Raw genomic sequence first — 15876 nt, 5'->3', positions numbered from 1 at the left:
GCACACCCACGCGACTCTCGTTTGAGCAATCGTCCCGGTGAGTTCACGCCAAAAGGAGGAAGCATTGGACTGGAATTTCCCTCTTATTAGAGCTCGTCAACCGTGCACATCCAATGGCCGTGCCGGGGTTCGAACTCCGCACGCCTGACATGCGAGGTGAGTTTGTTACCCCCCACGCTGGACTCCTCCAGATTCCTACTTTTGAACAGCTGAACACGTTCGCGCCTGGGTAATGAGGGCGGAACGCCCGACGCCTCGAACGACTGGCCCGCCAGTCAGAGCATCTCAGTCAGGTAGTTTCACAGACGCTTGAAACACACTGGGCTGATTTTGTTTCAGGTGTTGGCTGCGGGATTTTTACAGAATTTAGTAGCACAGAAAAATTGCTCATAAGCCCCACAAAAACAAGAATTTGTTTTTGAGGCTAATCAAGTGAGAGGAGTTTTGAGGCGCTGACGCCGTTAACTCAAACAGCAATTTGTTCGAACGTTAAATTTGATCTTATATGCACGAGAAACTCGCCGATGCGATTGTGTCTTCACAACAATTTAACTGGGTGACATGTGTGCAGCAAATGATGCAAAGAATTCCAGCATAATGTTGCTTATCAGGGAGTTCATCAGAGGTACAGCTATAGCACTTTCGTTATGCATGTTAGTTCAGGATGGACAACCAACGAAATTACTGCGCAAATGAGGGATCGAGTAATTCCGCTTTTGGGGACTAAGTCTAAGGGATGTGCTACAAACTGTGCTAAACGTCTGATGGTTTGTTTGCAGATTTGGGGCAGCAATTCTTTACTGCTTACATCATTTAATGCTGGTCGCTGATCGGACGGCAGTTGATCTGTTCACCGAGTTTGGCCATTGGCTCGCAAACGTTTCGTCCCCAGTCGAGGAAACATCGTCAGTGCGCAGTTGAATGTATGCTTCCTCCGTGCCTAGATGCGTTTATGTAGTTTTTGTAGAGTATCTAATATCCTGTCATGTGATTGGCTAGTTGGTATAGGCCTTCTGTTGTATCATGGTAGGACCGACCGTGACCGCCCGGGACAAACAGGAAGGAAGCTTTCTACCAGGATACATGAACATAAACTCGCATCCAAGAGGCATGACCAATTTTCGCTCGTCTCCGTACATGAAGATCAAGAGGGACACAAGTTCAACTGGAGCACCGTTCACATATTGGCCCAAGCGAGTACAAAGAAAGAACGTGAATTCATAGAAGCATGGCACTCTACTGAAAAAGCTATCAACAAACACATCGAAATTGGTCCAGTCTATCGGCCACTGCAAAAAAAAGAATTATGGAGCTACAGAACGCAGAGGCGGACAAAGAGAAAAGAAACAAGTGATCAGGCTGAAGCGAGGAAACTACCAAAAACAGAAGACACTGTCACAACCAAGCAGAACTAAGGAAGGAAGGCCACAACGAAACACAAACCGGGAACGGACCAATTGCAAACAGACTCGGAACACCCCAAAACAGCCATCCAACAAACCAGTGAAATAAGAGGCATACTGACCACAAAGCAGCAAAACAAAATCACGGTCGGTCCTACCATGATGCAACAGAAGGCATATACCAACTAGCCAGTCACATGACAGGATATTAGATACTCTACAAAAAACTACATAAACGCAGCTAGGCACGGAGGAAGCACGCATTCAGCTGCGCACTGACGATGTCTCCTTGACTGGAGACGAAACGTTTGCAAGCCAATGGCCAAGCTCGGCGAACAGATCAACTGCCATCCTATCAGCCACCAGTAAACACACCCGAGCTACCTATAACATTTAATGCTGTTTTGATTATTGTCTTTATGCAATTTCTTGAAATTTGAGCCGTCCTGTTTTGTGCGTACCTTAAGGTTATTTGTTCCGTGTGTGCCGTCCCGTTTCACTAGTATTCTAGTTCACTGAATGCATATTGGTTAGGTTTCAAAAAATGTTGACGGAGAAATACTGCTACCCTAACGTAAGAGTTCTCAACACAAAATTAATTTCGTATAAATTGTTTTTTATTGCGTAAGTGAACGACTGTTATGACCGTAGCTCATGTTAAATGACACTTGATTTCCATCGACTCTACTGTCGATATTTCATGGTTTGTGCCCCAAATAAGCCAACGTTAAAATTTGTGTTCACCAATCATTGAAAAGTTTAGTACGGATGTCTGTGAACTGGAAAACTACATGGTAGCCACGGGTATGCAAATTGCAACGAACAAGGAAACCAGGATTGAATATCACTCAGTTTCGACCTTATAAAGACCGATACAACGCAATCCTGGGTATGTAGAATAGTTTGAATGATGCAGTGAGTGTGTCGGTAGCTCAGGTAGCGTAGATGGTCGTTGGCTTGTTCGCTGAGCTGGGCAATTTGATTGCAAACGTTTCATCACCAATCGAGGTGACATCATCAGTGCGTTATTGGGGAGCGTAGTTGTGCGTAGAGGTGGGTTGATGGTTGTGCGTTGAGTAGTGTTACGTGTGTGTTAATATACGTGCTGGTAGCCGGGGATGACCTCTGACCGCGATTATTTGTTCGGTCGGCTGCTTCCATTGGTTGTTCTGTTATGTCGTCTTCTCAGTCGCCGATGCCCACGTGACCTTTGAGCTTGGCAACCCTCACCGTCGTAGTCTGGTCGATGTTGAAAATGATCTTTGTCCTCTTTGTCCTTATTTGATTTGACTCCGAGGAGTTAGTTGTTTCCTCGTTTGTGAATCCAATATTCGGTCCTCCTTGAGTGTTCCGGTTGAGGTGCACGTAGAGTTGCGTAAATTGGATCCAGTTCGATGCACCGGTTGGTCGAATCTGCCGTGGATTACCATGCTTCCAGAAATTCTCGTCCGTGTCGCGTGTCTCCGTATGACAAAATTTTTTGGCGTTTTCCAGATTGAATTTGTGGTCTTCTTAGTACTCGTGCATAGGTATCAAGGACAGGGGGTCATGTCTCCTGACTGCCGCGTTGTGTTCCTTTATTCGTGTACATAATTTCCTCCCATTTTGTTCAACGTAGGATTTGTTGCAGTCGTTGCAGTTCATTTGGTATATCACATTGTTCCTTTTGGTTTTGTTCTTGCTAATGTACAAGTTTTGCCCATCGACGTTTTTGTTTGTTGGTAGAAAAACCGTGTAGAGGAATCAGTCCGCAATCAGATCAATAATATTTGTATGTGCATTTCAGCATGCGGGATAGTTCAACACTTAATCAAAAACAAAAACAAACTGTTTTTCTATCTATTGACCCACCTGATGAGGCTTCAAAAGTTCAATATATCTCGTAATCTGCCAGCAGATTTTGCGCCAGCCTCCCATTCCCGTTGTAATAAATTTGAGGGTATCTTGTCCAACACTATTGTGGAAGAACGTCAGAATGGTCCAAGTGAAAACTTTTTACTAGAAGGGGGGCTTCGTTGAGGCCACAGTTCCGGCCAATATGACAAACTTATGAGTCCAGAGGTGACCATCTTTGACGCGCGTCAACGAAATTTTTATGAGAATCGATTTGTTCATCCGGGAATAGCATTATTTGTCCTATCCATGCAAACGGGTACAACGTTTATCACTAAAAACTACTGATGTACACCGGTAATGAGTATTGTGGGAATGTGTACCAAAATGGCTAATTTACCCCCTCCCTGATTTTAGTTTTTAAAACCAATCTAATCCAGGCCAAAACGTTATTAAATTGATACAAACACCAAGAACATAGTCCATTTCACTACGTTATCAACGGAGGTTCTGGTGCTATACCAGGCTAATATTCATTGGTGGGATAGTTGTATTTGGCTGTTCTCTCCCTCGGTTCCTGTGACTTTTTAAATGTAATACATAAAGCGTGACAACGATTGGATGTATTACACAATGTAACATTTTCTGCCATTTCATTGGTTACTCTGCTTATGCGAAACCTATTTAACAGCAAATGGAAAATTTGAGTAGGTTCAAAATTCCCTCTAACGAACAGGTGCAACAAGAAATATTTACAGGAAATGTAAGTATGCCCTTTTAGTTGGTGCTGCAAAATTGTGGCAGTTTATATCGTTTTGTATCTGTTTTGTTTATTTTTTCACAATAATATCAATTACTGCGCTTGCATGTCAATAAACTTACATAGTGGTCTAAGCATAAATTGTTAGAACTAATTCCTACGATATTCTTCCGTTTTACTTCTGTCAGGAGAAAGACACCAAAAGGATATCTCATTTTTGCTGAACACTAATTTGTTATGCTGAGTATGATCCATCGGCTTGTATTCCTTCAAACTTGATAAAATTATAAACACTGCAAAAATGTTTACATCCGTTTAAAAAACGTGACTGTGTGATATTGAAAGGTCTGGAGAATAGCAGTGATTTTAACGTAGTATTTCTGGATATTGTAATTACAAAACAGTAATTTTTGAGATGATTTCACCTGCTGTATCAAGTTTGTATCCGTAAAAAATCGTTCAGCGTTTCGGAAGACACTTTTTAGCTCAGTAAATAAACAAGTGTAAATAAAACGTTTCACTATGAAAAGCTTTATTGGTGATAATCACTTCATTTTGAAACGTTTTTTTGGGCTGATAGGCCTTTATTAATGCTAATACAGGGTTTTGTTTCACATTGAACTGTATTGTGTCTTGTTAGAGTAAACTTGTAGAACGATCGTTATTTCTTCAATTACCACGATACACGCGATCGAAGACACAAGCAATAGATTAGTATCATCACAAACGAGACATCTGTGAAAAAATGCGCCAAAGTAAGCTGAATATTTTTAGCAAAATCGTAGCTTTCTATTGAAGCTGACACTATATATTTTCTTTCTAGCCTCACCCCAGCCACCATCATTTACAAGCATTCGGAATGGTGATTTTTCAGGAGGAGATATTCATCGAATATCGACATAGTCAAGTAGCATAGAAAGGGAGATAGCTGGTTGGTAAATTTGGTCCGTGCTCTGTCATGCATCGAAATCTACTAACTTACACACTTCTGTCTGGAGACGTTTTTTGATGTGATACTCTCAGCTTTGTTATAGTTATCAAATCGGCTAAGCATAGACGGTTCAAGCCAGACCGCATCTCTCGGCACTGCAGGTGATCTTCGGGGCTAAGCATTAATTAGTGAACATTCACCTGTTGTAAATAAATTGTTTTTCTAAATTACAACATTTTGAGACAGTAGCAACTGGTTGGGCTACAAAACTTTAGGGGAAGTTGGGCAGACATAAAAATATCAGCATTTATTATGTGCACCAGACAACTTTTAACCAATTGTGACAGCTTAAATACATCCGACTGTCTGACTTGGCCGGACTCGTTAGACCTCAGCTAAGGAAGTTTTTGTAGTTTTATGCTTACGTTAATAAATGCACAATGGGGACCTCTTGTGTTTATTGACAGATTACCACTTCTGAGGAAATCCGTTGGTGAGCTGTACATTACGGCCACTCCTCGAGGCTTTCCGTTATGTAGGGACAACGTATCTTCACAACGAAATTACATCAGCTGCACGGCTGGTACGGTTACACTTGTAGTGCCGTTGGTCCATGAGCTTGTTTGCTCTTCTGACGAGTTTCTATTCAAAATGTTCCCTGAATATGTCCTGATAACACAGGTGAAGGAGTGGCGTCCACCGGGAGTTAACCCTAGATTGATGGTTTTTCGGTGGTCGCACTGTTACCTCTTTCTGTCTACTAAATGGCTGGCTAAAATTCCTGCCCGATGATGAGCCTTAGAGAGTTTAGTTACCTTTATCAAGCAAAATGCCAAAACTTCTACGTTGTAAATAATTTGAGACATCCAAACATTTGTACTTTCGGTTGGTATTTCTCAAGATTGAATTGCGCTTCAGTACCCCTCAGCGATCAAGGAACATTGGATTCGATGGACGCGCTATATAGCCTGGTTTGCTTCCTCTTAATATGTTGTCAGGTATTAAGACGTAATGAACTTGCCAGCCTCACGAAGGAGCTCAAAGTGAAATGCAGCAAATCCGTTTGGCTTCATTCGATGCTTTCAGTTTGAAAAATATTCGCCCCCCACGTGCTTAAATATGATGTTTTAGCTGTAAAACGGCCTCATAGTTTAATGAACTTGTAAAGTAATACACCTAGGTGCAACCCAAATACTTGAGTTTAGAGTATAGTTAAATAATCCGTTATGCTAACTCTAATTATGCAGAGCTTCGCGATTTTCGTTAAACAAACTGTTCGTCGAGGGTGATTTCCTCTGGTAATTCCTCAGAAACACCAAGTCAGCCATTCATTAAGGTGCTGCCAACACAGACAAAAATGGTAGATGGCTTTGTGTAACTTTGGAAAACGTTTGTATGCCACCGGCCAGAGCATTATGACACTACATATCTCAATAAATCTTGCACGCTAAAACAGACAAACAGAGATTAGAAATATTTCGTGAGATCTCGACTTTGCCAAATTTCATTGAGTTACTCTGGTAAGTGTAGACCACAACGCCAAATATTCAGGTGAGTCTCCATTAGAGGAATAGTCGTACATCGAATATCAGTAACCCTTGGGCTGTAGTAGCTATGTGGGTCTTCAAATTTACTCAGCGCAGCAGGGAAGATTGAGAAACTTTACCCTCTGCGGATTATGGGGATCTGCTACAAGCACTTCTAACACAATAACATCACTTTCGTAGCAGGAAAATTGCTGACTAATAAAACTTTATGAGAAAATCCGTACTCAACAGATTCCACCCAGTAGTACCTCCGATATTTTTTTACTCAACCACTTTTTTACTAGTTTAGATCTAGTACATTCGAATGATTTTCCAGGAATTCAAAAACGGCCTCTGGATACGAGGTGTGTCTAATGAAAAAAGATTTACCAATACCATAAATAAAGAGGGCGTTTGACCACACTGCTGGATGGTTTCATTTAATTGTAACCCCAATAATAAATCCCATTTGTGTGCCTGGAAAAAATCGCGTTGATTTGGGAAAACGCAATATCGAAACAAAGAGGTTGATCCGTAATTAAACCCAGTATTTTCACAAAAGCCAATAAGTGTCGAAATCTACTGCTGATGTTGATATGAAAAAAATGATATGGATCTGCAGTGCTTCTCGATTTTCTTGGCAAAAGTTAGCTAAGTTTTAAAGGATGACATTTCCGCTAAAATTCCAAAATCTCCCGAACTTGTCTGTATAGAAACATATATGGAAATAGTTTAGAGAAACGTTCCGCCTACTAATCTACCGATGCTTCTTGCGAGCGGATAAACTTTAGTAAGGCAACATTTCTTGAATTTACACTTCCAACTTGGCGGTTCAGTTGCGTCACAAACACAAAGGAGATACTCTTTCTCTAGATGATGACAACTGAATTTCCATTAAGCTCGAGTGACAAGCTACTGCTCGGTGAATTTACAACAAACGAATTTGTTCTGACCTGAAATACGTACTTTGTGTTAGCTTGGCTCCATGCAGTTTTAATGAAACCTCGGTAAGATGGTGACGTACTGATCATTCAGCCGAGATGACAGACCTCAAATGCCAATTTAAGGGTCCATATATCCTCTTCATTTCTGCAAGACACGTAAATTTAATCCTTATAGTATTTGGCTTGTGAGCTTCAAACAAATTGAAATATTTTATTCATTCTCTCAATTGATACATCTGCTCGCTCGGCAGTGAAGTTTTTGTACCCATGTATTGAAGCGTTAGAAAGAGTACGTTGCAGTCTTGTCTTCCCAGCTTAATTTTGGTGTTTTAATGAGGGAAAATTTTTCAAACCGTGAGTGAACAATTTTGCATAACGCGTGACGCAAAAAATGCCTGCGGTGGAACGGCCAAAAGAATCTAACCCATAAGTCCTAGTCCGTGGATAATTGGATGTAAGGCTTGATCCTTTCAATAAAAACGGCAATAATGAACTGCCTAATGCAATCCTCATGTCCGGAGATGCATGATTCAAATACGAATTAGAATACGCTGTATAATACATGCTGCAAACCAAACCGTCTGAATTTTTTGTAGGTCATCCGATATGGGAAGGGTTAAAAGATCCCCTTCAAAAAGCGAAGTCCCCTGGAACTAGACATGCTTCTCCGGTTTCTTGAAAGAATTTTCCCCAATCTGATTGTTGCAGCACGCATTACTGTCACATGTTATCTTCTTACGTACGTTTTTGCTTTTGCTTTCTGAAGGTTCTAACATCAGGGTTCATACGTATGCGGTCAGTTGCTTTTCCTGATTCTCCGTTCATCAAATTGCAATTTGTTGTGGTGCAATAGACCATGCTTGACAAAACTTTTAACTAAATCTTTCATTTGTTAAAGTTTTTAAATAGTGTATTGCAACGGAGTGAAGAATTGCCAAAAGCATTCCCTAGAAATTCCTGGTTTAGACATCCAATGTGAATCACAATTCCGATAATGAAGTTGTGGTGTGCTTTTAAGCCACTGGTTAAACGACCGTTAGACAACCTTCGTTTATCATTTGACTGACATCAGGGCATAGATTGAGTAGTTGGAAAACTGGAGCTAGACTACACGTCATCTTTTGGGTACAGCCGATTCATTGCCGTTATCTAATGGGTGTTGATCTAATGTGACGATAAGTGTAATTGATGCCTACTGTAGGAATCACTCAATGAGTGCAACTTATTTGCTTTCAAAAAATGGTCTTGGTAGACGTGGTGATAGGCAATCTGTTCTCTAAAACAGCATTACGGTTTATGTGATCAAATCACCTGTTTTTTTTGCACTTTACCCTACTCACAATCTGACTGAAGCTGAGTACGTGGGGGGTTACCCTGATAGAATGATTATGCCTAAATGCATCAGAAAAGTAAACCAAGATCCCTCATCCAAACTGTATCCAATCTGTAGCAGTTATGCACTTGTGTGCAGTGGATCGAAAAAAGAGAAGAGCCGTACAATAGGCTGTTTGACTTTGGTGAAGTGTCTAGAGTCGTCCAAAATGTTGATCTACTGTTACGCAATCAGTGAACTATCTGGACATCTCAAATGAGTCAATAAACAATAGGCAAACTGGAAGAAGAGTAGCAACTAACCGTCTAATTCCGATTAGCATCATAAAGATGTACAACTAATGCAAACTGGAAATTGTTAAATTTCTAGAAGCGGCGCACATTATGTATTAGAGAATAGCGGCGCCATAGGGCTTAAAACTCATATCAAATAGTTCGGAAGGGTAGGATATTTCGTTTAAATTTTGTGGCCTTTGCTGAGGTGGCAAACAAAATGTTCGAGTTGCTAGTACGTAAATACATTGATCACGTTTATCACTTTGAAATATAGAGATATGATTTATTCTGCCTCATAAGCTCATAATGCATATTTTGGGAAAAAATATCAGTTTTACTTCGTTGAAAACTCAAATTTACGAACACAATGAAAGCTTATTCTGCTGCTTTGGATTTAAATTGTAATTAGATTTATTTAACGCAATTTGTACTTAAACACGAGTTTCTAGAACGCTTTTCATACACCACAGACCCTTGCTTAAATTCATTCTTGTGTACAACAATGTAAGTTGACGTTCTACCTAAATTAGCGGCCTGATTTCTTCGCGTTATTTAATTGGATTGCGCACCAGTACAATCACCTACATACCGTTGATCGTATCCAATTCTTCACTCATCGTATGATTTATCCCAGCCGTCTACACAGTTTACTACTGCTTGTCATATAACCATCACGCATAAAACGAACCAATAATCTTGAATTTAGGTAAGCTGTGGTTGCTATCAATTCTCTTGAAGCGCTTTTAGACGACGTGTTGAATATGAGACCGGCTGCTAGTCCAGTATAGATTAGGACTGCAAATAGGACTCAAATATGGGAACCAATTCACATGGTAACACGTTAGGAGGCTAGTATCTTTGTTTAATTGCTTATTTTTAACAGTATAGGTCTTAAACAAGCCTTAATTAACTATTTTTTGTCACATTTATTTTACAATACACACACGTCTGCAGGCAAATTTTAAGCTTGGCACACAAATAGTGTCGGCCTTCAATTGGTTTTGGGCAGACCATTTGTTCGTTTCAGCGGGTTGGGAGTAAACTTGGTGATACTCACTGCTGTGAAACAATGTCTGTTACTTGTAGTTGTTTATCCTTTGGAGTTAATTACTCTCGCGAGAAAGCCCACAGGTGCGAAGTAATGCTAAAAAGGAAAAAACAATGGAAGGAATCTTTTGTAAACGATTATCAATAGTGACAAGTCGGTATGAAGTTATGTTAAGTGGTGCGTCAGAAACGGCAGGTTGGAAAGTAACATAAAAGTTCATCTTCTATTCCTACGAAATACAACAAATACGATAGTGCTAGAAACCCTCGGGGACAGTGAGGTTTTCTGGGTGTTTTTGTTGTTTGTTTCAAATTGGATTTTGCGGGATTGGTTCAAGTATTCAGTACCTGTTCCATTGTACCGTGACTCTGATTTGAACGGCAAACGTGGGGCAGTTAACAAATCAGAACAATTTTGAGGTGCTTCATATTGCTTTAGCAAGATTTACTTTGGATTTCTTCTTCTCCAAGCCTCCGCAGTTTTGGTTGCGAAAAACACTGGCTTCCAGGCATTTGGAGATGTTTAATAATTTGCAGACCAACTTTCTTCCTCGTCATTATTCACGGCAAAACAAAATTAAAAGCAAACACGCCTACTCCTCTCCAATATTCTTGATTGGCAGCTACTGTTTACCGAATTAATCAGGGCGCGGTAAAGGAATGTCCCGTTACAGATGCTTTCAAACAGAAATGACGCAAAGCACTAGACTGAAGTGTCGCAATGACGTTTTGCTTGTTAAGCTCAACTGAGTGTCGTTTATTTTAAAAATGTTATTGCGCGACACTTGGTGACGTTCCCATTTTTGCTAGCTAAAAATCTATTGGTTATTTATCTGTCTGTGACATTTGTAATTTCTTGTGGATAAATTTAACACCTGAATGTGGAATAATTCCAACATAAATAATGGATATTATATACATGCAAATCACAGTTTAAGTTGTTGACGTAAGTTTTTAATGTTTTTTCAAGATTTAAAAAAGTGAAAAACGCCACATCAGTTTTAGGCTAAGAAGCGCAACCAAATTTTTGGTGGTCTCTTAAGGTTCGTCGTTTTTTCAGGTCAACTGCTGTATTTATCCTATTGTCAGTAGAAAATCAGTCAAAAACTTTGACACTTCTGAGTACACGCCATACTTGGGTAGACTAGAAAGTACGAAATTTATGGATGTGCTATCCTTGTACCAATGCAGAAGTTACGAAGAAGACAAGAGTGTTATCTTCACTTTCGTCGCTTTATTCACTTTCACCGCCAGATGTACAAAACTAGATCAACTGAAACACATATCAGTCTCTGACACGCCCTGTGACAAAATTACAAAAGCACCAAGCCGGTTTCACTGATGAAGCGAATGGAAAGAGTTTCTGTCCGAAAATTAATAATCAAACTTATGGTGAACTGGAATTGAACTCAACGGGCGCGACACATTTGGCGGAGAAGCTTTGGGTTATCTTTTACAGCACGAAGTTTTCATAGGTGGATTCTGGTCATATCACATACACGTAGAAAAACTGGCGAGCCGTGCCCCTTTATTACTACCGGCTATTTTGTCTAGCACGTGTATACCTGCATGATACGCTGGTACATGCAATGATTCCTTAATGCTTTTGTGAAAGTTGTAGCTTCCCGGAACAAAACTGATGGTAGCTCAGAACGTGGTGAGGTGTGGGGTACTCCATCTTCTATTTGGAACATGATATTCTGCTGTCGTGGTAACGGAAAGTAGCATTATCAATTTCTACATGCCTAAGTTCACACCCATCCCAGGCATATTATGTCTCACGGGTTATATCGTTTTCCAGCTCAAAGCTAGTTCCAATTCTTGCGTCAGCACAACAAAACGATTGGCTACAGTGGGTTTTTGGAGACGTCAAAGTCACCAACAACTCCGTGGCGAAGAAAAAAGAAAAGACGTCAGAATCTAATAATATCTGGTTTCATTTTGTCCATTTAGGTAGTGGTGCTACCCCTTTTCCAATATTGGGAATACCATCCGGAAATTCACACCCAAAAAGGACTCAGTAGTATATCAACCGTCATTATCTACATGGTTGCTAGTTCAAAATTTCACTGTCCGCCGACTGGCTTCATCTGTATTTGAGGTTCTTTTTGAGGTGACAAATTTGCAGTAGAACAAAATATTTTAGCAAAACAAAGCAGAAGCTTATTGCTCATTACGCCCAGTGTTGCTTACTTGTATATTAGGGACAGCTACTGGATGAAAACTGGATAAAAAAGGGGTAAAAAACCTTCTAATCCCCATCTCTGTAAAAAAATATGGGGCATTCCGGATATAACCAATGTGTTAAAAATCCGTCCGGCTACAGGACGAAACGATATACATTTGTAAAAGCACTGTAAAGTGCTTTGAGCAGTTTCTAACGTGAAAGGCCTAGAATTCGCCAAAAATTATCTTGTAGATTGGACGACAATTGCCCTTTAATTTGTCGCACTTTTTTCCCATTTCTATTGAAGCTATGCTAATACTGTCACGTAAGTTATGAAAAACCACGGTTGTCATCTACCATCTTCTAACCAAATTTCTTTCCACTGAAATCGTTGCTTGTTCTATAGCTGCGTCGATAGTTATGTGAGTTCAGAGAACTGCAAACACTCCCGCAGTTATAAATAGAGCACGCCCTGCGTAACGCTAGTTCGTTGTTTTGAAGTGTCACAATTGCAATGGATGCTAAAAATGATATATATATATATAACATGATATTACTGATAAAGTCAGAAATTATCGGATAACTCATGAAACAGTTGTAGTATCTAAAGCACAGACAAGAGGTGTGAAGATGTCGCAAGAAGAACAAGCGGCGCGTCCAGTAAAAACAAGAACAAACAAATAGAATCACAGGGAAGTTTTTTTGCAGTGTGGTCGAAAGGTTACTATATGAAATGATAGATCGTTTGTTGGCCCAAACAAATTTGGTGGAACCACGATTAATCAACTAGAATCTAGGAACACAAAAATCGTCCTTAGTCCGAACTCCTTAATGTAGTACGGTGCCGAAACTACTTCGGCCTCATTTGCTTCAATCTCTCAGCTCATTGAAACCGCCAAATACTGACGGTTAAACCAGACGGCTTGAAGCAAAGAGCACCGTTTTGACACCACTGGGTCTATTTTTAAAGAATAAATCTTGGCTTTACAGTGTACACTAAAAGTCACACCACGCGGAACATTGGTTCTTATCTAGTGAATATTCATTCCAAGATAGGCAAAAAATAGTTAACAAAGAAAGAGTGCTCTTATAAATTTGCCGAAGTGCACCACCAAATACAGCAATTATCTTAACAGTTCCGAACGGTCCAAAATGCATAAGCTTCATCTTTGTGTATACGATTAGTTAGTACCTCATCCGATATCAGGTATCTGCGTCGTTTGCTGACACAAAAAGTGGAATTTCACACAAATCTGTAAGCAAAATTAGGGCAAGTTTAACAGATAAACTGCCTTGTTCGATTTACAAACGATCTTTCAAATGCTAAATGCGTTGCAATTTTTCCAAAATTGAGGACTTATCAAATAAACTGATTCCATTATCATCACAAAGAGCAAGTTCAGCATTATAGTATGCTCATGATAGGGCCACAAGTTGACGTGATGTATGATTTACTATCCATTCAAAATGCAAACGGTGAAAAATTACAAGCGCGACTTTAAAACAAGACCCAGGGTATTTTGTGAAAATAGTTTTGACTTACAGTTTGTCGTAAGCTGCCATTCAACTAGTTTTCCTCCAGATTTCTCTTGAGGAGTAGATGAAGATCAATTTTTTACCTAATACTAATATTTGAGACTGCTTAAAATTCGTCCTCTTGAACGACAACTCTACTCAATTTATCTGTTATTAATCTGTAAGACTTTTTAACATTTTGGTTAACGTAACAGACATGTGTCTACTTATATCGCCCGCTTCAAGGGATAACGTCATTAACTGATCAGTGATAATGAAAACAAAAATGATTGCTCCATACTGTTACAGTAAAATCACTGACTCAGCTCATTAAGAACAAGTTATATGAAGCTAAACTAAACATATATCTCTCCGTAAAATCTGACTTTACCCCTCTGCTCGTTCTGTGATTCAGAATGAATTGGTTTCCGATAAATGACCTGATTTTGAGGCCTTCAGTGTACACATGGATTGTGCTTTCTGCTATTTAGGATGACAAATCTTGCCTGACCTTTAAAGGTGTCAGTTTTCATAATAACAGTGAAGATAATTCAATAATCATCCCCGTTTGCCTTGTTTTCACGACGTTGCGTCTCTCTGTCTTACCCGCAGGATCAAGCTTACACTGGTGTCTCTGCTGGTTATGGCAAACAGCCTGCTGTGTGCCTCCGCAGTTGGAAAATTCGACGACACACTGGCCGAGAGATATCCATTTCGGAAATGCCTACAAGAATGCGCTCTCTCAGCAGAACCACTTTTAGACGAATATGAATACTGTGCTTGGCAATGCTCGCGCTTGCGGGAGAAACGTGGCAAATTCTTCATGATGGGCCGATAAAGATGCTTGATCAGTTCGCTTGATGGTTTAAGCCAAACAATTGATATAATAAAACACTGCAGTGGTTTCTCAGTTGGTATTCTTCTGGTACCTTCGGGTTGTCCCTTTATAGTTGGCTCATCATCAAAAGCCGTACAAATTTACACACGAAAAAATTATCCCCATTTGCGTCCAGCTCAACAAGATCCTTAGTTAGCGAGGATCACTACCTATAACCACCCTAGATTTTCACTGTCTGAGCAGTGAGAATTCGACTGAAAGCACTGCCTGAAAACTTGAAGACAGTCCACGAACAATTTCTTATCTTCCGGGTCTTATCAAGTAGGTACAATCTCCGGGGTACTATCAGATTGGAGTCCTATCGGAACACTGAATCGCATACAGAGGACGATCATTTGCAAATTTAGTTGGTGGCGATGTGTGACTCAAGTAAATCTCAAATTACAGTCTCGTTCATAATATCCCTAAACTGAAGAATGAAGCGGCAATTCTGAAACAAATTTGGTCGGTTCGCTCAGTTGGTTAATTTGGTAGTGGAAGTTTTGCCAAAAGTCTAACAAACAAAACAGTTACGGACACATTTGCAAGGTTAATGATCATACGTCTATATAGCCCGCAACATGAGCAACCTCGCTCAATGGAAGCTTGTTAGATTTCCTGCTAAATGTTTTGGTGTCTATGATACACCTTCAACTATATGTCGTGGATATGCCATTTTCTGGAAGCCTAATTGCAGGATTCGCTGGCTTCCTATTCCTGGGTTAGTACATAATAAAAACCGCTACTTATTCGCCAGTTATTTAGCTGAATTATTTGACATGTATATCGATAGTAGCAGTCTTGGATGGAATAAAAGGTGCCGTTTTTTATCTTAGTTACAGATTTGGGTAGGTGGATCGGACTCTTTTTCTCCCTGTAGCCTAACAGTTGAGGTGCTGTGTTGTTCCAAATTTATGGTATGTATAGCTGGGCTGTTTAATTTGCTTTGTAAAAGACATCAATCTCAAACAGCTCTAGCAATCGGTAATTGTTTCTTGTGGAAAATTTCGTCTTGATGGTGTTTGGTTTGGATGGCGCCCCTTTTGTCGCTGAGAATTTTTGGTCGGGTAGAGCTTCACTTAAACCTCAGGCCACATGCCACTCCCTAGGCAGAGCAGTCGAGATAAGTCGAAAAAACGAACGGGTGAAATACTGGATTTATAGCCGTCCATAACGGTTATTTGTGATGCAGTAGAACAGTTGTAACCTGGATGTTCAAGATCAAACGGCACACATTGACATCATGTTGAGTTTTTACTTGGTAC

The 15876-nt window shown here is 40.1% G+C and overlaps 2 protein-coding genes across 2 annotated transcripts in view; one reads left to right on the top strand and one right to left on the bottom strand.

The window, feature by feature from the left end:
- The window catches only part of T265_07483 (hypothetical protein), a gene marked incomplete at both ends in the record, with an annotated part of 9097 nt that extends 9032 nt beyond the window's left edge, over window positions 1-65 (bottom strand). Inside the window, one exon of the mRNA XM_009173016.1 lies at window positions 11-65. Within this exon, the coding sequence (XP_009171280.1) occupies window positions 11-65 (55 nt within the window). The remainder of the gene's footprint in view (window positions 1-10) is intronic.
- A 3865-nt stretch (window positions 66-3930) lies between these two features.
- Window positions 3931-14643, top strand: T265_07482 (hypothetical protein; the record flags this gene model as incomplete). Its single annotated transcript, XM_009173015.1, has 3 exons — window positions 3931-3999; window positions 11058-11095; window positions 14347-14643. The coding sequence occupies 3 exons, from the start codon at window positions 3931-3933 to the stop codon at window positions 14570-14572; spliced, it is 333 nt and encodes a 110-aa protein (XP_009171279.1).
- Between the last annotated feature and the right edge of the window lie 1233 nt (window positions 14644-15876).

Source organism: Opisthorchis viverrini (assembly GCF_000715545.1).
Source record: "Opisthorchis viverrini unplaced genomic scaffold opera_v5_171, whole genome shotgun sequence".
NCBI lineage: Eukaryota > Metazoa > Platyhelminthes > Trematoda > Opisthorchiida > Opisthorchiidae > Opisthorchis > Opisthorchis viverrini.
This window is presented reverse-complemented; position numbering and strand designations above follow the sequence as displayed.